General features: G+C 41.3%; 2 protein-coding genes across 11 annotated transcripts in view; one reads left to right on the top strand and one right to left on the bottom strand.

The window, feature by feature from the left end:
• Positions 1 to 19,976, top strand: part of slf1 (SMC5/6 complex localization factor 1) — a 32,604-nt gene extending 12,628 nt beyond the window's left edge. For 4 of the 5 annotated variants that reach the window (XM_026188793.2, XM_080309081.1, XM_026188792.2 and 1 more), the window contains exons 16-18: positions 6,642 to 6,734; positions 8,130 to 8,312; positions 19,046 to 19,976. In XM_026188793.2, the coding sequence (XP_026044578.2) occupies positions 6,642 to 6,734; positions 8,130 to 8,312; positions 19,046 to 19,542 (773 nt within the window). In that variant the 3' untranslated portion in view covers positions 19,543 to 19,976. Of the gene's footprint in view, positions 1 to 6,641; positions 6,735 to 8,129; positions 8,313 to 9,020; positions 9,097 to 19,045 lie in introns of all 5 variants that reach the window. The other variant, XM_026188797.2, reaches the window with a different exon arrangement.
• A 426-nt stretch (positions 19,977 to 20,402) lies between these two features.
• The window catches only part of mctp1a (multiple C2 domains, transmembrane 1a), a 131,301-nt gene continuing 127,140 nt past the window's right edge, over positions 20,403 to 24,563 (bottom strand). For all 6 annotated transcript variants that reach the window (XM_080309075.1, XM_080309077.1, XM_080309076.1 and 3 more), the window contains one exon: positions 20,403 to 23,406. In XM_080309075.1, coding sequence (XP_080165201.1) covers positions 23,335 to 23,406 — 72 coding nt within the window. In that variant the 3' untranslated portion in view covers positions 20,403 to 23,334. The remainder of the gene's footprint in view (positions 23,407 to 24,563) is intronic.

Below are 24,563 nucleotides of genomic sequence, written 5' to 3'. Positions count from 1 at the left end.
GGGATGAACTTCTCTTTTGTAGTCCCGCTTTTGCTTGTGGAAGCTCAGTAGAGATTTCCATTTTAATCAGCCCTAATGTACTGTATGTAGACTGTCAAACAAGAACTGCTGAGTTTTCATTGTTTAAAATCTGTTGGCGTTTAGCGGCACATCATTTCTGAAACAAACCATTAAGGTCAACATTTACAGAGCGTAGTTCAAAAGCTGCGTTCGGTATTCTTTAACTTGTAAAGCAATGCTACACAGCTTTACCCACCAGAAATAAGTATTGAAAAGGGACGAAGATTGCCATTGGTTAAAAAAAAAACATATACCCCATAGCATGGGGAGGTATTAGACAACTATAGCGGTTGCCAAGTTACTTACTGTGCAACTGTGCAAACATCATGCACCACCCTTCATTTTATTATATTTGGCTTCCAAGGAGATCCAGACTTTATTGTAGCTTTTTAAATTGCTCTTGAGCAATAGTTCTCCAGACTTTCTGAAGGTCTTTCAAAGTTTTTCTCTGGACACTCCCTGCTTTTTCACTCTATTTCATTCTGGTCTTTGTAAACGATCATTTTCAGTTGAATTGTTTTTGGGGGGTTTTTGTTTGTTAAGCCACTTAACACTGGCCTATGAATCATTCAGGCATCAAGGGATACCTAATTCAGTAGACTAACCAGTTATTGTGTATACACATAACAAAGAACTGTGCAAAGAATCTGTTTTAAATGGTGTCTTTAGGTACTTTGATACTAGCAGGTCATGGTAAAATCACAGAATTTGATCCCATTTATTTAAAAACCCAACAAACAACAACAACCAAATGGAACACAATCTGAAAGGCATCAAATTGTATGTTTGCACTAACAAAGTGATTCCCGAAGAGTTTTTAGCCAAAAACCCAGCCATCCTGTGTGCATCCTTAATAAAATGGAAGAACTGGACAAGTGGACTATTTAGAACTGACAGGCCTAAGAACCATGTACAGCAGATAAACACTGTCTGAAAGTCTTGTCTTTAAGAAATAGAAACAAATTCAGGAAAGACCTGACTGAGGACATGAGTTGAATCAATCTACCAATCTAGTTAAAGCCTGGATAGAAAAGTACACGATGAAACAGAATCGGTCAGAGCTCGGACCTCAGTATTATTATAACTACATAAGCTGATCTTGATGTGCTTCAGGAACCAAGGAGAACTATTTCTGAAGTCTACTTACAGCTCGGCTCAAAAGAATAAAGTTGGTAATGCCAAATATTGACTTTCGAGTTGGTTAATATTGTATAAACTCTGATTTGCGTTATACCTGAACTGTTTTTTGCTCCACATTGTAAACATGTTTATGGTGGGCATTTTAACATGGAAACATAAAAACATTCATTCAAACACAAAGACATTTATCGGCTTAAAGAGTTACACAAGTTTTTATTACTCATTTTGTAGCTTTCGATTTTATCACACACAAGTGCAGTTTATTGAGCGGTCATACGGTAATGTTATCAGTGCTTTAATGACCTGTGTGTTGGCTTAAGAGTTGCTACTTAACGTTTATTCAGCAGCAGTTTGATGAAAGTTCATCACTGCTTACAGCCATTTACAGGGATCATTCCTACCACCTATAGAGTTTTATTTTAGGAATATTATGTTGCATAATATGCAAGTATATAGATCTTTGCTTGCTCTTATTGGAGACACTGTATTTCTGTCTGAATGTTTCCTGTTGGCAGAGAGGGTGACATAGATGTTGCTGACCAGTGTTGTTTTTGACTGATTTTAATGGAGTTATCATTCACCATTGGAATTTTGAAATGTTTATTGCCAGTAAATGCATCTGAGGCACAGTTTAAGAAGCAGTAATGTTCACTTGGGGAATTATTTTCCTGCCGTTGCTTTCAGAGGTAGCAATAGTAGATGTCTTCAAATAGTTTTAAATATATCCAGTAACTGGCACAGAATACACTTCAAACACATTCCTTACAAATAGCATTGTTACAGGCTTTGAGCGGCTTTTTGGTCCAGGGATCAGCAGGCCAAGCAGTGCTTTACAGGAGTGTAGCAAGCAGACTGAGGGATATAAAGAGCAACACATACATTTAACTTTTCTATTAAAGTGTGAAACAGGGGATTTATAGAAAAGGACAGGCGGATTTATCCTTTCCGTGCTTGTAAATGCTGAGCATGCAATTACCCCTATAATAGAGGCGTTGTGTCCAAATTGGAACCATTAAAGTGATTTAACAGTGCGTGGATTGGCCCTGGCATTTGCTAGGATGTGTACACATGGGGTGTAGTGGAATGGGTGTTTAATCACTGCGTTTTAGTGCTCGGTAATAGCAGAGCAGCCCATGTAGAACACTGACGTGCCACAAAGTATAGCTTACTCATTAGGTCCTGTAGTTTGGGTGTTTTTGATTTTTAGCTTGGAAATATTGGTTTGCTTGACTGATTGGTCTCGTTACTGATGCTGAAACTGTAACAACCAGACTACCTTCTTTATGATGTCATGCCATCAAATAACTGAGGTTTAATATGCAGTGCAAAATAAAGATTATTGCAAATTATTGCAGCAAATCATAGCACACTCTAATCTGACTTGTCTGAATAGTTTATTACCTGCTCTGTTTTCTGATGCCGTTCTTAATGAACTGATTTATCTCATGATTGCAATGATTTTTGAGCTGCATTCAAGTCCAAAAGCAGACTGTGTAATTCTCTCTGAACACCTCCACAGAGGTGTATGAAGCAGGTAAGAGGTGGAAATAGCGTAGATCTTTCATTTCATTTCAGTGGATTTGTAGTTGAATTAAAAATTCTGAGCAATTCTGAGACATTTTACTAAATAGTCCTGATATTTTCACAGAATCAAAAGTAATGTGGGGGAAGGCGGGTTGCAAGTACTTGGTTGTAAATCCCTTGTAGTTAATGACTGCTTCAGGTCCAGAACCCATGAATCTCACCAGTTACTGTGTTTCCTCACCTTGGGTGCTCTGCCAGACTTCTGCCTCCTCCAAAAATGTATTTATTTATTTATTTATTTGTTTGTTTTCATCTATGCATTTCTGATTTCATCTCCATCGTCGACATTAATTAGTGACCTGGGTACTTTTGCTCATTACCAAAAGCCTCTTCCATCGTGCCAGAAACAAATAGAGAAAATTTCGAACAATTATGTCACTGTCTTTAATGCCCAACTATGCACTGTAAATGACCACTGACACATAATTATTGTATTAAACTTTATGGCGCATCTTTAGAAAAAACAAACATAAAAACAAATTAAGCAGCTTATTAGGTACACCTTAATAGTTCTGGGTTGCATAAATTCAAGAAGGTGTTGGAAACATTGCTCATAGGTTGTTGGGTTTTTTTGTGTGTTTTTTTTTCTTTCTTTCTTTTTCTTTTTTTTTGTCCACATTGAGATGACAACATCACACAGTTACTGCATATTTGCCAGCTGCACATCTATGAGGTTAATCTCTTGTCCCACCAAATCCTAAAGGTGCTCTATTATGTTGAGATCTTTGTTATATTCAGGAAACCACTTTGAGATGATTTGAACGGTATGATACTGTGTGTTATCTTACTGGAAGCAGCCATCAGAATGGATCTGTGCTTTCATGTTGTTCATGACAAATTCTGTCTAAAAGTTGGACCAAAAACTGAGAGTCATTACAGCGGGCAAAGTTTTTTCACTCTTCTATAGTCCAATTTCGGTGAGCCTGTGTGAATTCCATCCTCAGTTTCCTGTTCTTAGTTGACAGGCATGACACCTGGCACTCCTGACCTCTGACATCAACACTCAACAACACTGACATCAACTGCTGCTCACAGGACATTTTCTTGGGGGAAAATCCCAGCCCATCTGTCACCGGATCAAACCAAACTGTCTTCATATTCACTTAAATCAACTTTCTTCCCCCTTCTGATACTTGGTTTGAACTTCTGCAGTTCATCTTAACCATGTCTACATGCCTAAATGCATTGAGTTACTGCCATGTGATCACTCCATCCTCTATTTCCTTCACTACTTCTCAAATAATCTACAGTTAGGTCCATAAGTGTTTGGATAGCCACACAATTTTTGTAATTTTCCTCTGTACCCCACCAGTGTGGGTTTTATTTCAAACAAATATGCGAGTGAAGGTGCAGATTTCCAGCAGTAATTCAAGGAATTTAATAAAAGTAATGCATTAACTGTTTAATAATTACAGCTACTCTTATGGAAGCTGTTTCATGGCCAGGTGATGCCTGTTCCCTTGTTATTTCACTACAAATTAAGAAGATAACATACCTGGAGTTGATTCCAAGTGTTGAGCTAGCATTAGGCAGCTACCCACTGGAACGCTTAACACGAAGTCCAAAGAGATGTTGATGCAAGTAAAGGAGGACATTTTCACCTAGCGAGAAAGGCAAAAAATAGTTAGTCTACAATCAAGAGAACCCTTCATGAATGGAAATACAGAGGGTTTACACCAAGGTCCAAAACAATGGTTATACTCAAGAACATGAAGGCCAAATTAGGCTATACCAGAAAAGATCTAAAGGGCTCGCTGCACTGCTCTGGAAAATTACTTAGGAAAGATGAAATCAAGAAGAACTTGTATTAGAATGATGATGAGAAAAAAAGTATAGAGAAAAAGAAAAACATCTCATGATTTGACGCATAGCACATCTGTCAAACATGGTGGACCCAGTGTTATGGCACGGGCTTGTGTGGCTGCCAGTAGAACATGGTCACTACTGTTTATTGTTGACATGACAGCTGATCGATGTAGCAGGATGAATCATGAAGTCATCAAGGTCGCACTTTGCTCCGATTAAGCCAGATGCTGCAAAACTGTTTGAATAGTGCTTCACAGTGCATATGAATAATGACCCAAAGCATATTGGAACAGTAACCCAAGAGTTTCTAAAACCAAAGGAATGAGATATTCTTCAATGGCCAGGTCTATCAGCGGATCTCAACCCAATAGAGCATCCTTTTCAATTACTGCGGATATAACTGAAGGCAGTGAGACCCACAAATGAGCACCAAGTGAAGGTGGCTGCAGGAAAATACCTGGTAGAGCATCTCAAGGAATGGAATGCAGTATTTGGTGATGTCCATGGATTGTAGACTTCAGGTATTCACTGAATTCAAGTATTAAAGATAACATATTAAAAATGTTATTTTGTACCAATGTGTGTGGGTTTTTTTAAAAGAAAGAAAGAGAAAGAAAGAAATTAATTTGATTCCAAAATACTTAATGCAAATAAAATATGTTAAAGCTCTTGAATTAAAGCTGGAAGTCTGCATTTGAGTCACATCATGGCCAATTGACTCAAAATTATCTGTGCTGGTACAAAGGTTGAGTGATTGTCCAAATACTTGTGGACCTTTATGAAGAAAATGTGCAATATTTGTCTGTGCCAACCATGGTGGTCTGAGCTGGATTTGAACTGAACTGGAATCCCTACGTCTTTTTTCTTTCTTTTTTTTTTATCTCCTCCATTCCATTTTTCAACCTTTCAACTATTGTGGATGGCATTTAATACATCTTTGCAGCCTCAAAGACATTTACTGGAGCAAAGGAATTCTTCAGAATGAATACGAACCAGCATTCTCAATATTTTGCCTGCATGCGTTTTGCTGTCCCCTTCACCGCTTCTTCTCCCTCCCTCTCCCCCATCTCCACCTATTTTATTATTTTTTTCTTTTTGCCCCACTCTTTGCTCTGTGTGCGTTGGAGTGGAGCCCCTGTACAGGGATGGCGTCCTGGGGAGAGCTAGTAAAGCATTTATTACAGCCTTTGCAGTTCTGTGTTATACTGGCAAGCACAGAGCCACTCATGCTTGGCCTTTAACTTCTCTCTGAAGTTCAGCCATACATGAAAAGAGGGGGCTCTGGCCCACTAATTTATTCCTGATTTAATATTGTATTTGAAAAAGTGAGGAATGCAGTATAAATGAGGAAAAAAGAAATGGGTGGAATAAAATTGTGTACAAAAATGTAAATGGAGTCTTTTGAGAGGGTTTTTTTTTTTTTTTCCTCCCCCGCTAGTAGTTTGCTGATTAAATATCACGTGGTGACACTGGCAATGCCCAGCAGAGCTTTTGAACCTAGGATCTGTGAAGAATCGTTTTCGAGGCTTTGTGCGAGGGCTGTCTACCATAACTTCCTCTTAAGTAACAATATAGGGATGAGTGAACAGGAAGCGGGACTACTTTTTCACCACTACATTCATTTACTCACCAACTGCTCTGATATTAACTTTGTTGGGCACGGGGTGTAAGTGGAAAATCTCCCTCTATAAAAGAGGGAAAGAGCGAGGCGAATTAGCCCAACTCTCCATCTTTAATTTTTTTTTTTTTTTCCCCTTCCGTGTTTTTTTTTTTTTTTTTTTTTTTTTTCTCTCCCTTGAAAGATCTCCCCCCTTTTTTCTCATCACTCCTCTTTAATCGCAACCTCATTGGCGGGTCGTACTCTTTTTAGGTCAGGGATTTTTTTTTTCGTGTGTTTGTTTGGTGACATTTCTGTGGTATTTAATTGGCGTATTCACCATATGGACGGGGACAATGGGAAGGACATCAGGCACACCCTGATTTTTGATTTCTCTCTTCCGCCTCTTCTTTCTTTTGGGTGTGTTTGTCCGTTGTGTTCGTCCTGGTCGAAGGAGAGACCCTCCTCCACAGAGCTTGCAAGAGGAACCAAGTGGAAACGGTGCTTCAGCTCTTGGTGCTTCCTGGCATAGACATCAATGTTAAAGGTAAGACTTCTCTCGCTTTCCCTTTTTTCCATAACCTCTATCTCACTGTCGTCTCACTTCACTCCCACTGTTTGCTCTGGGGTTTTGGAGAGCGATTAACACTGGAGGAAAAAAAAAAGGGGGAGAGAAGAAATAGGAGTGTGTGCGCGTCATCATCATTGCCTTTAACCTTTAGCTAAAATGTAAAGGGTGTGTCTAGTAAGAGCAGGATGGGTTTGGAGTGTCAGATTTATAGATTTATGGCCACTTTGCTAAGTGAATTGAATCCCTTTTGATATTTCAGAGTGACTTTCTTTAGTCCCTTTAGGTCAAATATAATGACTTGCCCTCCTTTTATGGAAATGTGCCGTTTTCAAAGGTTTCTCTGATTTTGTAATCACCCCTTAATAGTAGACTAAATTGACTTGCATCTTGGTGGGGGTTATGGGGGATTCTTAAGTCTAAAATGCGATCAAGTAGAACTACGGGGCAAAATGGTAAAATAACTGCTGCCACATTACGGATTTCTCCAAAAAAGGCCTGATGCTAATTGAGTCAGAGCATGTTTGGTTTTCAGAGGATTTTCTTTTCTCAACTACAGCAGATTATCTGTCTGTCATTTTTTTATTTTTACTTTTTTATTATCAGTCTTTAGAATGTGTCTGTCTTTCTGTGTTTTAATCCTGGATTAAAACATGAAAAGATGCTGCAACGATTTTAATGTTTCTTTAAAACATTCTTTTTTTTACTCTTGATTTGTAGCTGTGTATTATCATAGCCTATGCGTTGTGAGCATTTATGATGTTTGAATGCTCTGCTTCCATTGCATTGCTTTATATTTACACTTGTCATTTGTGTTTCAGGCATATTGCATGTATCCTGCCATTATGTGTAGATGATGTGTATGTGCAGAGCTGATCTACCAGAGCCATTTCACTTCCTATTAGTTTGGCCCATTGTACAAAAGTTATTAGATAGTATTGTCCTAGCATGTGCTGATTGATTGACACGTCGAGTGACAATACGTCTTGCAACCAATAACTAGACAACAGAAGCATTACTAGACCAAAACAGAAACTTGTGTGTATAAGCAACAGGTGAATGAAAGTTGAAATCATAATGGTGCATGCCTTAAACTTGATCTTGGCATGCATAATAGCAATATAAAAGTATTTTACCACATGCAAAACAAATAAACATACACAAACAAACAAAGAAAAGAAATTAAAATTTTGGAATTATGGAGTATAGATTCATTTGAGCCCAGAGCCCAGAGAGTGTTTCACAGGTTGTTTGGTGAGGTGAACAACAGGTGGATATTCTAAACTGTGATTGACATTGCTTCCCCATTTCATTTGACTTTCATTTTGAGTCAGCATTGTTTGTGCCTCTGTTTCCGGTTTGTTGATCACATAGACCATGCAGGCTGGACACCTCTGCACGAGGCATGCAACCACGGCAGCACCGAGTGTGTGGAAGCTTTGCTGCACCACCACCCTTCCCCTGTGCTTAATAATCAGGTGGATGGAGTGAGTCCACTGCACGATGCCCTGCTAAATGGACACATGGACATTGCCAAAATGCTGCTGGAACATGCAGGCAAGTAAACTCTTGCAGTACATGCACAGACTGACTGCTTCAGCGTATAAGCTGTTAACATTATGTTGGCGGGAACTTATGCAATATAACAAATGTTGGCTTTATAATAATTAAACAATACTCAAATGTTCTCGAAGTAAGGTTGGTCACACATTGATAGTTTGGTGAATGGTTCTCAAACTCTGTGGCACAAACAACAAATTGAAAAGACGAAGTTAAACCAACTCAAATGACTACCATTTGATGCAGGGTTGAACAAACAATACTTACCCTCCCCCGAAGAGCTCATGCTTTGCATAGAGTTGGCGTGTCTATGTCTTTCTCTATGTAGCCACAATAGCTCGAAAGCTTTTGCGTGAATTCTGATAAAATCCCGTATGGCTGTAGAATGGGATCATGTTAACAATCCATTACAATTCGCCCTACATCCATGTCTTCAAAGTCCACTTAGTGATCCATTGGTCGGAAACTGACAAAGAGCCTCATAACTTGACTTCAAACTATGATTCTTACAAGTGTGTCAACATATAGAAATGACCAGAGAAAGATCAGTGGGAGAAACATTTCATCACTCATCCAAGTCTTCAATCTTAAGAAGACTTAGCTGTGCAACGTGTTCTACAACAACTAAGTCATTATCATATATTTCTTGACTCTTGACAGTTGATATTGCAGAGCTTTGTAAATATAACATCCTTCCCTATATAGAGATTTGCAGATTTGGACAAAAGGCTGCAGACGACACTCTGCAGGAACAGAAAAGTCTGCTTTCCAAGTCTGATATGTAAGCATCTACTGTAGCAGAATGTTTATTGTATTTTTTTTAAATTGACAACATTTTGTGTTGAAATTTGAGATTATTTTATCTAAAATATTGCAGTTACATCACAAATATTGAAATGGTGGGTAGGTGATTGAATTCTAACATGTTTGAGTGATTTCCTGTGTCTATAGAGTAAAACATAACAAGAAAGTTTCACACATTCTTTTAATTAAAAAATGACAATATTCTTGTGCATATGTATAAGTTCTGAACTTGTTTAATTGAAGTTCATAATTATTCTATAAATATTACACTGACAGCAGCAGCGTAAAGGCCAAAGTATATAGGACCACTGTAGATGGATGGATAAAGCAATAAATGGAAATGCATTTGGCCTTTTAGCAGCTCACATATTAAATAATGTATAAATATATTTAAGCAATGATGAACTTATTTATGTAAACAGGTGAATATATGTTAGGTATGGCCAATGCTTTGAAACAGACTGCTAATCAGCACAAGACCACATTATTGGTGTTATTTTTATTAGTATTAGTGGATTATTGTTTTTTTATTGTTAACGTCACAGGATTAGCCTTAGTACTTTTTTACTCTAGCATTTCATGTGAATAAACTTGTATAATTTATACACAGTGTCGCTGCTGCTGTAGCCAAGATAAACTTTGAGTCCAACAAAGCAAACAAATGTAGTCAAGCGTATCAAGCAATTGAATGTCGTGTTTGACCTTATTTACAAGGCCACAGTTTTATCTTAATTACCCTGCTGGAAGAATAAGGACCTTGTTGATGAGAACGCTTTTAAAGCGGCACTCCACCAATGTTCCACATCGATTTGAGTTTGTCCATCACATGTGATGCTATTTATTCTCCAGTTTGAAAAGTTTTGGGGGGGAAAACTGACCTCATGATGGGCCGGCCCATTTGGGCATTTTATGGCAGAAAGTATCTGCCGCAGACTAGGAAGTGGGTGTTTAAAGACAACAAAAGATATTTACCCATCATGGAGGGACAAACCAAAAGGTGCTATTAATTTGGACCACCCTACATATGTTTACACTGGTCATAGTTTAAGCCATTCGATAAAAACGCGGCACGAATTTTGATGTTTTCTAATATGCTGCAAATGGCGAATCTTGTTTGGTACAGAAACAGGATTGACATTGCGACCCAGAAGCTGTAGCAGTTGTCTGCTTCTTCACTGTATGAATTCTAGATCATATATACCATCTCCCTCTCTCTGCCCCCACTGCTAACCTTCATAATTCACATGCAATCCGGCGCTGCAGTGTCTGTCCAAAGAGATTACAGCACCGCCTCGTAAGATGTCTGTTAACGTCTTTTTGACAAGATTAGAGGAGTCAGGGTGCGCCGCTTGGAAAATTCACATGCGGGTTTTTGCGGAAATGTGTCACAACAAAAGTAGTTTGTGTGTCTGCGTGTTTGCGTGCCACATGCAGTCGGAGCTCAGTAGGGTTGAGGTGAGTATGACGCGTGTCGGAGTTCAGGAGAGGGTGGCATTGCTGGTGGTATGGCAGCAGGTGACTTGGGAAAATGTCTGTGTGTGTGTTACTGTGTGTGTGTTTTTTGGGGGGAGGAGTGATATTTGCCAGCATTGAACCAGTCCCCCATGTAACATACCTCTGCTTCAACTCACTTCTCAGTTTGACTAATTATAGTTAATTTGATTCGACTTTCCCATTAACACATGTACATATTCTGTCCTCAAAAAATAAATTAGACTGGGATTGTTTAGTCCCGGAGAGGAAACAAGAGAGCGCTCCCCCCGTTCTTTTTTTTCTTTTTCTTTTTTCCCTTCCTTCCTCAGTAACAGCAGAGAGAGCAAATTAAAAGAGGTCAGACGAAGCAGCTATCTGTATCTATAAAATTGGAAGCGGGTGTCTGCGTGCGTGCGTGTGTGTGTCTGTGCGTGCGTGTGTGTGTGTAGCAGACGTCTGGCTTCACTGTCTAGGCCAGGTCTTTTTGCAGGGACCAAACAGAACAACAAGAATGAAAATTCTCTCAATTTGAAACACCTGGAGGCTCCTACATTATACTTCTTTCCTCACTCAGTCCCTCCCGACTGTTTGCTATTTCCTCACACCTTGATGGCGGGTTGTCTAAAGGCTACAGCGGGGAGTTGGTGAGGAGGTGGTCCTCTTGACTTCAGGCTGTACTGTCTTTCAGGGTCTCTTTTCCATGATCTCCATCTTGTTGCCATGGACACCATCAGTAGGCCTAGGCTTTTTTTCTTTTTCTTTTCTTTTTCTTTTTTTTTCTCTTGCTCTTCTTTTTTAGATTCTTACGTCCAGGCTGTTAAACGTGGAAAGTTTTGGCTTTGGGGCCTGCATCCTGCTTAGTTACCATAACCATCTTTATATTGTTCTTCATTCCAATTTTTCACTCTAAACTCAAGCAGGACTTTTGTGCTTGTGGCTGCATTTCTAACACCCATACATCAGACTGCTTTTAAAATTTTGGCCAGGTACACTTGTTTCACCGTCCCATGATAGGGAAACAGGCTAGTGGGCCAGATGCATCTCTATTTATTATATTCCTGTGGGTTTTATTCTTCTGAGCGCATGCTGCATTTCCCGAAACTTTTTTTTTTTTTTTTTTTATCGAGCCATTCACCCTGTTGTCCTAGTTGTTTCCAGCAGACAAGCTGAACCTAGCTGCCAAGGTTTTGGTAGGCCAGAGAGGGCAATACTGACACTGGCACACCAACAAAGCCTTTACTTGGGAGTGATCTCACCCCTTTGTAAGCCTGTCTGCTTGGAGGCCTGTGTGTGTGTGTGTGTGTGTGTGTGTGTGTTTTAAAGGATGAATTGTATGGGGGAGGAAGGGCTAGATCCCACCCCTACCCACTCTACCTCAGTCCCTCCAGGCTTATGGAGCTGGCAATGAAAGGATGCCATGGCTGAGGGCAAGGCTGACACTGCTTTCTCCCCCTCCTCCTCCCGTTGCCCAAGGCCGCCCCACATGACCCTGCTTGCGTGTGTTTGGCTTGTTTTTAACACAGTATTGAAGTGTCCTTGGCTATATATTTTCGCGTATGTGTCTACATACGCAAAATCGTTTTCATGAGTCTCAAATGCTTTAATGAGTGTATGTTCGCTGTTGCTCCTCGTGTCCCTTCCTTTCTCAGCTGGTAGAAATGTTATACGTTTTGCAGGGTGGCCATGGCAGCCGGTACTCCTGATTGGAATGGAAAATGACCCGGAGCCTTTAGTTGTGCAGTTCAGACCTGGCACGCGCATCGAGGAGGCGTGTCAGTCAGCAAAGAGGGTGGAGAAAAATAAAGAAAAGAGCTTTTAAGCTGTCACCACACAGCCCCGTGACCGTAATCACTGATGCCGTCCTCTAAATACTCCCCACCACGTTAGTAAGCGCGGCTAGTCCACCTCAACTTGTAAACACGAAGGGATTCTCACGAAGAGATTAAAGATGCTCGAAGAGGAAAGAATATAAAAGTTGGAAATAACTGTTCAGGTTTAAGTGTTTTAAGATGTTTCTACTTCAATTATTTGCCTTAAGTTGGGTTCAGAGACCCCAGAGAAGTTGCTGCATGACTACTTCTTCAATTCCTCTTTCAGTTTTTGTGCATTTGTGCATGTCTTGGATGCACGCACACACAAACACGCACGCCAGATTCTGTGATCCCGGCAGATATTAACGCAAACTAGTGGTTGTGGAGCAGAAAGATGTCATTTGCTCAGTGGCACAAGAAACACACGGTCCCCTTGGACAGCTGTAGTCAACGTGGTTCGTCTCTGTCTTTCTCTGTCATAGATCTGCGCGCACACACACTACACACAGGTAGTTGTTTAGACACACTTGGGCCTTTTCACTGTCAGCATGGTAAAGAAATAAATAAAGTTCATTCTGCTCAGCACTTATTTCCCCGTGGGTCCTGAACTGGCAACGGTGAGGAGCTGAGCTCTTGTACTATTAGAGGTGAAGCTGTGTTTGGAGCCCTCGGCTTCACTCCGGAGTGTTGGATGTTTCAGCTGCAGGTTTCTCCAGGCTGTAGTTCAAGGACTTTCCTCGCTGGGAATTCTGACTAGTCTTCTTTCTCTCTTCCTGCCTGTCTCTTATTACCCCTGAAATATACGCAGACTCACCACATACCTGTATTTCTGTGGGGTTTTTGGGGTGGGAGTTTTTGTTTGTTTTTTAGGGGGGGGGCAGTTGCCGTGGATTAAATCTGGGGCCTCTTTCCAGTGGTGTTCCTGATTACTCTTCGCTGTTCTCCAAGATAAAGGTGTGACCCCTTTTCAGAGAAAATCTGTATGTTTTTATGTAGATGAGGGCCAAAGATGTTCCAAAAATGAATGTGGTGATTTTGAGATTTGCTAGCAAGTGCTTCTTGCTTGTTATTTATGCCCAGCACCACTTATAATATACAAAGGCACGTTTTGCCCTTTCTGTTTCCCTTTTAAACAGCTGTAGTATTCAGTGGGCATGAAGGCCACTGAGAGCTACCTTCTGTAAAAAGAGAGGGCAGAGGTCAAGGAATATTAAACTTTCTGTTTTTTTATTTACTTTGCTGTCCTCTTTCACCTACAAGGTTCAGGGTTTATTTAAAAGGACTACATGAAGGGATGGACGATGAATTTGTAGGTGTTGAAAGCGTGCTTTTCTCAACCGCAAACAAGGCTGAGATTCAAGGTTTAGTTCATTTCTTTTGTTTCCAGGTTGACTGAAAAGGGGGGGTAAAGAAAACGGCATGGTCACAGGACTAGGAGATCTTTATTTATTTATTATTGGCCATGAAGATTGCTGTCTATCCCTGTGTTCCAACTGTGAACTTAAATCATCACATGGTCGACAAGAATGAAAATGTTAGAACGTTTTTTTTTTCTTCTGAAGCTTAAATTAAAACGTTGAGTGACTTCTCTGCGAGGAATTCAATGGTATATTAAAAATTATGGTAATAAAAAGTACATGCAAGAGACTTTTTTTTTTTTTTTTAACATATTTGAAATTCATTAACAAGAAGGCAACAATGGCTGATGTTTGAACTTGGGAGGAATGGGTCGTAGTGAACGCTCATGCATTCAACAGCAGTTTAGTGTGTTTTCTTAAACCGTTCTTTCAATGACGAGCTGAATACAGCAGCGTGAATGGAGTGTTGTAATTAAAGTACTTAAGGACACCTCCAGCTCACCTCTGAAGCTGTTTTTGGAGAAGAGAAAATATTGTATGTAGTGGAAGTCAATAAAGTCTTTAAACAATTGGGATGTAAAGTGATTTGAAGTTTCTCAACTCAAACTTTTCCCACACAATAAAAAAACTGAAAAGTCCTTGTTTTAGGACTGTATATGAGGTGGAAGTGAAAGCGATTCGTCTTTGCTCGTGTCCTATTCCAGCCTGTCCCAGAAAACAAAAACAGAAATGAAGAGTTGATTCGTCTGTGATGTCATCAAATTGAACTTTTTGGAGGATTTACTGACTGGGAAATAAGACACAATTAATTAGATTAATAGATAGATTCAGGACCAGTTAAGGATTCATTTAGAGCTCCAGTCTGACAGTCTCCCCAGCACCCATAATGATGATGATGATGAGTTTTATGAGTATATCGCAATAAAAATGTGGTTTGATGACCATTTGAACAGGTTCCAGGTTTTTTGAAGAATAGCAAGGGCAGTAAGCGGCATAGGCAAAGGTCATCCTTAATAACCTCTGATGTACACCCAGTCGTTGTTGTTATTATTATTATTATTCTGGAAGCAGCCTTGAAATGTGACAGAAACTGCTCAGTTCAGAAAAGATACCTAGTAGGTGGGAAAGAGTTAAGGTGCTAAAGGCCAGCATCCAGTAAGTCGAAGCATATTTGATGCCTATTATAACTAGAAGTGACTGTAGTGGTGTTGGATTACACAAAGCATAGCAACTGTTTACAATGCCAGCAATATTTTAATGTGAATTAACAAGGTAACAATAATATATCCAAACCAGTGCAGTTACTCCTCCATTAATATCGGTAAACGAAATATCACTGAGTGTTCAGACACTGCTGTTACAGACGGGGATTTTAGCATACTCGTCTGTCTGGTTGTTCCACATCTGATGCCTCTCCGCTGGCTGCTTTGGTGCGTCACTTGGTTGGCCTTGTTGTTTTCGCTGTGGTTTCTAGTTGCTAGCTAGCAGCTCCCTGTGGATAAGTGATGCCGTGCCCCTGGCTGCAGTTCACACACTCACCCTGCCTCTCTTTTTCAGGCAGCAAGAGGGGGGTGGGGGGCGGGAGAGAGAGAGAGGGCGAGAGGATGTTTACCATGCTGTGGAGCTGCCTGCTTCCCAGCTTGTCTGCCTGAGCCCCAGCCTCAGACCAGAGACAGAGAGAGGGAGAGACATAGGGGGAGGGAGCACGGCATCTTTCTTTCCTTCCCTCCTATCCTCCCTCCCTCCCTCTTTTAGCGCCGATTTTCCCTTCCTCCACTCTTGCTTTTATATTTCTTGTCTTCGCCTGCCCTCTAAAGGCCAAAGGGCTTTGCGCTCTGTATGTAAATGCCTGTGTGGTGTGAAACAGCCAGACTGCATCTGGCTGGTGCATTCACTCAGCATGTGAATTTCCTCCCTCCGCTAGTAGCTTCAGAGCTTAGGTTATAGTGGGGTATTTTTGCATCAAACACACACGCACAAACACACACACACAGAGGTTGGTGTAATTACCCTATGCTCTCATGTAATCCCCCAGGTGCAGTATTTATCTCCACTGCAGCATATCTGACACCCAGCGCCAATACCTGGATTCACTTCAGTCACAGTCCCTGCACCAAAACCATTCCTCAGGCGGTAGTCTCATAACACTGTGTTGTATACATGTATTACATTATAAGCAGCACGTGATGCTATTTCCGTGTCTTCTGTTATGTTGAAATATGTAATTTAGCATTGGATATGACCATTGACATCTGTATCGAGTGCAGTAGAGTTGTGTGGTGGAACATTAGAGGGTGTCTTATGTCCTATGATGGATAATAAGGAGCGACCGATTCTTCTGTTCAGTCGATGGAACGAGTAAAAACAAATATGAAAAGGTGAAAGACAGGAGCTGACGCTTAATGGAAATAAGACAGGTTATCATGCAAATGTGACAAACTGCAGACACTGTCACACAGTCAGTTGTGTGTTCTACAAACAAACATGCAGCCTTCAAACAGTCAGCCTCGCGGGCTTTCTGGCAAGCCGAGCCCAAGCCCGTGCTAGGGTGGCCCCTTCCTCCCCATCACCAGTGTCATCACTTTGGTTGAAGCCTGTCTGTCAGTGGGGTTTAATGTGATGATGGTGGAGAATACTGGGGGGGAAAGCACACACGTTATCACTTTATTTTTTTTGTTTTTTGTTTTCATTCTAGTGCAAGATTTCTTTTGTCTGATTGTAAATTACAAATGTATTGTCTTATAATGCAAGTGATGCTTTGTATGGTTATTGTCCCCACATGTCCTTTTTCATCCAGTGTGCATTTCTTGCACTATTTCTAATATGATTTTTGCCCTCTCTTGTTCGTTTTTATGTTTTCTTTGCTCAATAGCAGCTTAAAGGTCATTGCATTGCAGCTAAAGAGGACTGCTGCTTTCATAGTCGATGAAAAGAGAAGAATTAAGTAGGAGTGATTGAATTGAACCTTGTATTTCCTCTTTACTTATTTCCACTTTAAGTTGAAAACACTCTACAAAGTGCTTGGGTTCATGGCACAAACTTACAGCCCACTTGTGGAGCTCTATTAAGCACTGAGTTTCTCAAAGGAACACACAACAGGGTATATTGTGAAAAAGGAAAAAAGCACTACTTAGAAAGCCGTCCCTTATTTTTCATTTTATTTAATTTTATTTTTTAAGAGATAATATAGAAAATACAGAAAAGACAAAAGATCCCCACCCCTTCTTCAGCTAACACTTGAACGTCGACCTGAAACTTTCTACAATGTGTCAGGCCAGGGTTGATTTCACACATTACAGTGGATGAGTGTAATGGCGAAGACAGCTTGTTATAGAAACCTGGTGATTATGACCTGCTGTGAACAATCTCACTCTGTTTCACATACACCGCTCTGCTTCTTCTCCCCGCTCGCCTCCCCCCACCCTCCACCTTTCTCCTGTGGCCACTTTGATCAAATCTGCGCTCTTACGTCCTTGACTGCTGCCCCCGACGCCTGACCCCAGCATTCGAAATTTGCTCGCTTATGTAAAAGTTTATGTAGATTAATGCCACAATTTATGCAGATTGAGTTTTTGCCACTCAGACTTGAAGCACTAAAAGGTAGATGAGCGTTGACCTTCCCCACTAACGGCTACGTGAGCTCTCATCGATTATCTCATAACTGCTACAAACAGTGTAGCAGACAGAGGGATGAAGAGCAATTTCAAATTTCATAATGTTTCATTTTTAAACTTTTTTTTTAAGTGTCGCTTAGAGGAGAGAGAAAAAAGGATGGCTTTTTATAAAAATGGAATCTGGGAGGCTTAGTAAGTGCGGTTTATGTCACAATGCAACACACGCACATGATCGTCCCTCCTTTAAAACATCATGCTTCCTGCAGCCCCACAGTGTCTGTCAAACAGAAACAACTGCCAGCAGTGGTATCGAGCAGTCTTTCAGCTGTCTGTGTGTCATTCCGAGCCTCCACAGAGCCGTAAACTTGCTCACAAGTGGCACCAGCATTGCCGAGGTTGAACAGTCAAGTGCCATCAAAAGCAGTTTGCCACAGAAATGGGTCTGTGTGAAAGCAAACAAAGGGCTCACACTTGACTCGACCCGCTCCACGTAGGCTAAATGCACAGGGGCTTGTCTGACACTGGAAAATGGCTTTCAGCCTGAACAGAGAAGCAGAAGAGTAGAGCGTAGAGGAAGGTGGAGGGAGGGGGGTGAATGTCACCATTATAACTTTGCTGGCTTTCTAAAAGGAGACGGAAAAAGTGTTACATTCAAGCAGAGACTGTCATCTTCAGTTTGAATGTAGTGAAGCATGTCTGAAAGGGCCATGTCAGGGTTATTGGAGGTGTTTTTGAATGTATAGAAATTCCCGGAAGCTACGAGTCTATATGGAGTGTTTGCAGCACAATAACAGATGTTATGGATTAATGCGTAACTTGAGTGGCGTTATTGTTACAAGCCACTTTTTTTATTTTTTGTATCACAAGCTTAACAGATCAATTTGCTGATGTCACAGTCACTAGTTAGTCATCCCCCCCAGTAGCACCCTGTTCTCTGATGAGCTCACTCACAGGAGCACATAAAAGGAAGGAAAAGCAGACCCTTCATCAGGTCACTAACCCTTACACAAACACAAAGTGACCCGCCAGTCAGAGAGTTGAGACAAGGTGTCAGCTGATGTTACTGCTGAAGTGAGCTAAAAGCCTCAGCTGGCAGTGAGTGCCACTGGGACAACAGCTGTTCATTTAAACTCTCTGCTTCACACACTGTTTTTTGTTTGGGGTTGGGGACTCTCCGTCACTGTATCTGTGTACTGTTAGTGCGCACACACAGGAATGCACAATTTAGATCGGTTGCGGCGTCCTGCCGTTGACCCGTGTTGTCTCTTCTGCCTTATTTGATAATGACGCTGCAGTCGAAGGTAGCTTTGGCTGCATGTCAGTTTTATCTGTGCTACTGTTGTCACTGATGCTTCTGTTTACATTACACTCATTAACACCAAAGTCTCAGACCAAACTGCCACTTAAAAATATTTAAAATCGGATTTTTTTTCTACTGCACCGTAGCTTCAAGTACATGTTAACCTGTGTTTCTAATGTTCTGCCTTAATTTTTACAAAAGCACTTTCACATATGGAGACTTATGACAGTAGTGCCTCCCTAACTGTTGTCATTGTTGCTTTGAAGACTATGGAGTAATGTTTTGTCGTATCAGAACAAATAGTTTTAATTTGTTTTAAAAATAAAAAAGTTTGTGTGATCTGATCCTGTACATCTCTGTCCCATCTTAGGATCTGTCCTTCTACGCCAGACGAATGGCCACGGTCGGGTCCCACTGGATCTAGTCTCTGAGCCAAGTCAGAGGGAAGAGCTCCTCCATAGTGCACAGCTTGGAGACACAAAGTTTTTGAGAAATAAAGCAACTGAAGTTAACCTTCCCCTCTTGGAGGCTGGATCATCTCTGCTGTCCCTACTCATTTTCTCCTACCTCAGGGAAACGGGCATTCCTCACCACACACCAACCAGCGACAAGCACCACAGCCTAGGCTACCGGCTGGTCAGGGCACTGGAGAGGCACTCCTTCCAAAAAGTGACTCAGGGCTGGGCAGACCAGCGGGCAGTGAGGCTGGTAGAAGATGTAGAGACATTGTGGGAGCTCAGCCAAGGGAAGTACCAGGGACAGGTGTCTCAGGGTGTAATAGAGTGCAAAGGAGAGAACACACAGTTCCTGATGAGGGTATTAGAGGATCTTAGGTCGCGAGGAGAAGCACTAGTAGGTGATCTGTAAGGTTAAAGGATCACTTTACACCTCACTGAAGCTGACTTAAATGCATAACCTGTGAGTGAAAGTGAACAAAAAGGTAACTTTTTATTACATGGTCCTAAAATTTGCCAGGGCCTTAAAATAGGTCCACAGGGCAAAAAATAAGTCTTCCTGTGGATATCTGCCTCTAAAGCAAGCATGCAAGTTAAGTGCTACAATTTTATACCTACTAATACCTAATGTTCATTGGCTTGGTCTGTTTATATTGTATATTTTCTGGAGTTTTACAAGTTCTGTGTTTTGCAAATATTTCTTGAATTTAAATGTTATTTATTTTTAATATTTCAAGATGTTTTTGTATGACACCACTAATGTTTTATTTCAGTGTCGAGTGTTGCTACCTCATGTTTTCTTTTTTCTTTTTTTTTTTGCATGTTTATAAATAAAAGTAAAATATATTCTTTGATTATTTCATTACTTCATATAACAATTCTGGCAGCAATATATCAGATGTCTTAACAATATATAGATATGTCTTTTTTTCTTTGTAAAGAGCAAGTCAGCTGAAAGGTGCTCTGGAGATGGAGGTGTTTATATGTTGGCTACACAAAAAACTGTTATCCAGCAGTTGTGCTCTCAAATGGTCTCAGTGATGTACGCTCTGGGTTTCAGCCATGCAGGCACCAGTGAAGAATGAGGAGCTTCGCAAAGCTGAACCGAGCAGAGGGGCCCATGTGTTGGTGAGTGAGCGGTGCAAAGGAGGCGACTTCAAGCTAAAACTGAGAGCAACAGTCCACATTTCATTCATTTCTTTCTACAAGCACCTTCGAAACAAAGCTCGTCAGTACAGAAAAAGGGGTTGCAATAAATCAGGAAAAACAAGATGATAAAAAATATTTTAATTTCATTAGTTTTTTTAAATGAGTAAAATACATCAGATGCATTCCATTACTCATATCAGAAATATATACCACATTTTCATTTGACCCAACCCTGTCTTGGCTTCTACAGCGTTGCTGTCTGAAACTCTTATTGGTCAGAACTGGGCACATAAAGATGATGTCACAGGCAGGCAACATTGCAGGCGGAAAAAGACAGACCTTAGAAAATGAGGCAGGCACACACCTACTTTACAGCATCATCACCAGATCATTGACAGGCATACTGTATAAAATACAACCATAAATTAACAAGTAATTAGCTATGTACAGTACGGTTTAAAAAATAAATAGTCTCATTTCAACTTGGTGCAAATAAAAGTGCTTTTTTTTTTCTCTTTAAAACTGTCAGTCTGATACATTCCTTTTCTAGAACTCATCTTCTTGACATCATACAAAATAAAAACACTTTGGTTTGCTTTAAAACAGAGCCCAAATGAAATATAATGACGAGAAAAGGAGTGAGAGACAGTTTTTGGATGCAATGCCGCACAATAGTCACCACAATTTGCTGGAAAATGACTACATATAGTAGTAGACGCATACACATCAGGTATTCTAACAATCCCTTTAGGCATTATACAAAGCCATCCCTCACGAGTCACAGAGTGGGTTTGCTGAGGAGGCTGTAATCAGTTAGCAACGTCGCTCTTAGGGGATAGTCTGTTATTGTCTTTCAAGTGGATTCCCTTAACAAAAAAAAGAAAAAGAAAAGCAGTGGTCCTTTGGAGTGACAGATCTGAGCCTGTTGATATTTAAGCATGGAGATGGATGGGCAAGGAAGGAGGGAGCGGAGAGAGTAGACAGACAAAGTGAGAGGGTGACAAAATGGCAGAAGAGAGCTAGTTGCGGTGGGAAGAGAGTTTAGAGTATAAAGGCAGAGACACAGACAGACACAGGAGGTGGGGGGGCAAGCAAAGCTAAAGAAGTAGAGGCTGAGAGATGGAGGCAGGGATCAATAGGATGAGAGCAGACCTCCTCAAATGTAGCCTGTGCTGTGATCTTTCAAGAGATGCTCAGCGAGAAGCCCAGGAGACCATCCCTTAAGACAGGGTCGCAACCCCGCTCACTGACGAATGAGGGAACCGCAGAGAGAGCAAATGGAGGGAAGCATGACGGGAAGAAGGATCTGAAATAGCATAAAACACACACATACACACATACACTCCTCCTTCCCTGACATCTCAGGCCTAAGTCCCCTTGGAGCCTTGTCACACAATGACTTGCTGCTCATCTAGCATCTAAGCAAACTCTACACCAAGTAACAGCTGGCACTTCTGCTGCAACGCACACATACACACACACACAGCGACTGGATCTAGGCATCAGTCTACAGCTGGAGGGGAGATACAACTGTAACGCACACCGACACTAAGAAAAGCAACTCGTCTTTGATTGCATAAATGCGTATACGCAAACACTCTTACATACACAGTTCACATATACAAGCCTCTGTCTCTGGAAAGACTGATCAAAGTTGAGCTTTGGGCACAGGAGGTGGGGCAGATGGAGAGGGCGGCCAGCCTGGGGCACAGCATCACAGAAAGCATGTTTGCGTTTGTGTGTCAGTTGTTGGTGCGCGTGTGCCTGAGAGCGGGGAGAATGTTCCTGTTCCAATACAATGTTTTTCATCTGTCAGCGTGTAGGTACAGTAAGGCGTGCGTGTTCGAGATCTCTGAGAGGAACTGCGCGTTTACGCGAGAGGAGGATGTTTGTGCCTCCGAAACACAAGATGCTTAAGCGCAGAAGCATGTGTGCGTGTGGCCGTGAACGCGCTCGCGTGTGGCCACCGAGGAAAACACATGGGGGAGATGAGAGGGAAGGAGACCAGCCTTTCAAACAAGATTAGAGCTGCGGCTGCCTCAAGGCCCGGCTGCCTGACGACACTCTGCATAAACTGGGTGACATCTATATTAACACCACGACGGCGGGCCCAGTCTGCCGTGCCGCCTGACAGAGAGAGGAGGCGACTCATTGAATGACAGAGGATTTTGACATGGTTCAAATGAGTCAGACAAGGCAACAGCTACTGATAAAGTTTTCAGGTGTAACACTAATTGTTTACTACAGACTCAGACCTAAAAAAAAAGGAAGTTAATCTGGCCATTGTATTAAAGCACAAACAAGCCTTCAGCCTGTTGATCCAGGTTTGTGTTTGTGTAAAAGGAGATATCTGGAGGCTACCACCGTAATTGCTAATCAACTTGGCTGGCTGAGTTAAGTGGAGACAGTCCAAATTACTGCCAGTGAAAGTAACACTGCCACATCCAAGAGGGAAAGGAGAGAAAACAAAACACACTTCAGTAGAAAAACAATTACAAAATATAAACATATTAACAAAATCATTCAATAACTTAAACGGGAGCTTAAAGAAAGAAAGAAAGAAAATTGAATGCGGTATAAGGCTTCTCCCTTGATAAACACACCAAGTGTCATTTTCTTTTTTTGGAACAGCGAGAATAAATGTTAAACTAATTTTACTTATTGTGTGACACTTGTGGGAAGCTGTCAGAGTGATGGAGAGAAGCAGCAAGGAGAGTGGCTCACACGGCTGATGTAAAGGTCATTTCATCCATCCTTTCCACTTGCCTTTAAAAAAAAATCTAAAGCATTATGGTTACGGTAATAATTTAAGAGGTTTCTCGCACTCATTTTGTTTCATACAAAAAAGGACATTTTGGGAAACAACTGTACACCATGAGTAATTAAATAGGAAAAACGAGTTGAAGAGAATTAAACAGGAAATAAAAACAAAAATGTTAAAGGATAGCTGAGCCGAGCTGCTCCAGAGGAGTCGTCCTCTTGTTCCTCGGTGTCCAGTAATAGACCGAGTGAGGAAAAGTGGAGAAGAGAGGAGTTGGTGGGCGGACGCAGTCATCTACCCGGGGTTGTTTTTCTTCCTTTTATTTGGACTGGGATTGGGATCCAATTTCAGCTCTCGGTACTGCACCTGTTAAAACACATAGAAACACGCACGCACACACACCACCCGGTCAGGTGGAAAGAGCAAAGGATGCTTGAATAGCACAGAAACCCTCCAGAGGCTCTAGTCCAGCTGTGTGGAACAGTGGCCTCAGGGAAGAGATTACACACTGATTACAGCGCGCGCACACACAGATGCGGACGCTCACACGCGCACACACTGACACGATACGTGTGCGCTGTTCAAAGCTCCGACTGCGTGCTCGCTCGCAGATGCACACAAATACACACGTACTTTCACAGATGTGCTACAGTGGCCTAGGGGAAGGGATCACACAAACAAACAAAGAACAGGGCAAGGGCTCATGGGAAAGCTTGGAGAGACAACAGAGTCATTTTGGTATAGCAAGATGGCGAGGAGTGAAAGGGCAGGAAGATGGGAACGAGACAGAATGAAGGAAAAAATGCACCATAACCCGTTCAGAACCAAGGTTTGAATAACTGTTAGCAATATTAATACACTCCTCATCCTATGTAGCTTGATACATACTGCTTTTATATCAGAAGGATTATATGACCTGCTACTAATTTAGGGATAAAGTTACATTTTGATCAAAAGGAGCCAATTAAAAATATCAGCAAACTAAATTCTCTGACCAAATTTTGACTCTTTGCTGTATCCTTTTCTTGGCTGAGAGATAAATGAGCACACTGGAGATTTTCGTGGGACAAAATACAATCTCTTCTCCATGTTTCACTCTATAATCAAAGCTGTATCAGTCACAGCCAGACATCTGACATGGAGAGCTTTCCTCCTTCTCAGGAATGAGTGGACAGTATGGATGACATCTACCTGATGAGGCTCCTGCTTCTGGATGGGCTTTCCTACGCTTATCCCACGTCAGCTGTTAAGTGCAGAACAGCGACATCGTCTAATAACATGACTAAGAAGGCAAAAGGACGATTTTACTTTAAGTAAAGCCCCAATCTGTTGCACATCTGTATACATCATGACCCTATTAGGCCACAGCTGGAAGAAGCTGTTTTATATTTTGGGATATAAATTTATTTGCTTTCTCGCTGAGAGTTACACGAGAAGAGCGATACGGCTGTCACATATGTCAGCTAAATAAGGAGCTGTAGCCAGCATCTGGTTAGCTCAGCTGAGAGAAAGAGAGAAACAGC

Source organism: Astatotilapia calliptera, chromosome 12 (assembly GCF_964374335.1).
Source record: "Astatotilapia calliptera chromosome 12, fAstCal68.1, whole genome shotgun sequence".
Taxonomy (NCBI): Eukaryota; Metazoa; Chordata; class Actinopteri; order Cichliformes; family Cichlidae; genus Astatotilapia; species Astatotilapia calliptera.
The sequence above is the reverse complement of the archived record's forward strand: the minus strand, read 5'-3'. Positions and strand labels throughout refer to the sequence as shown.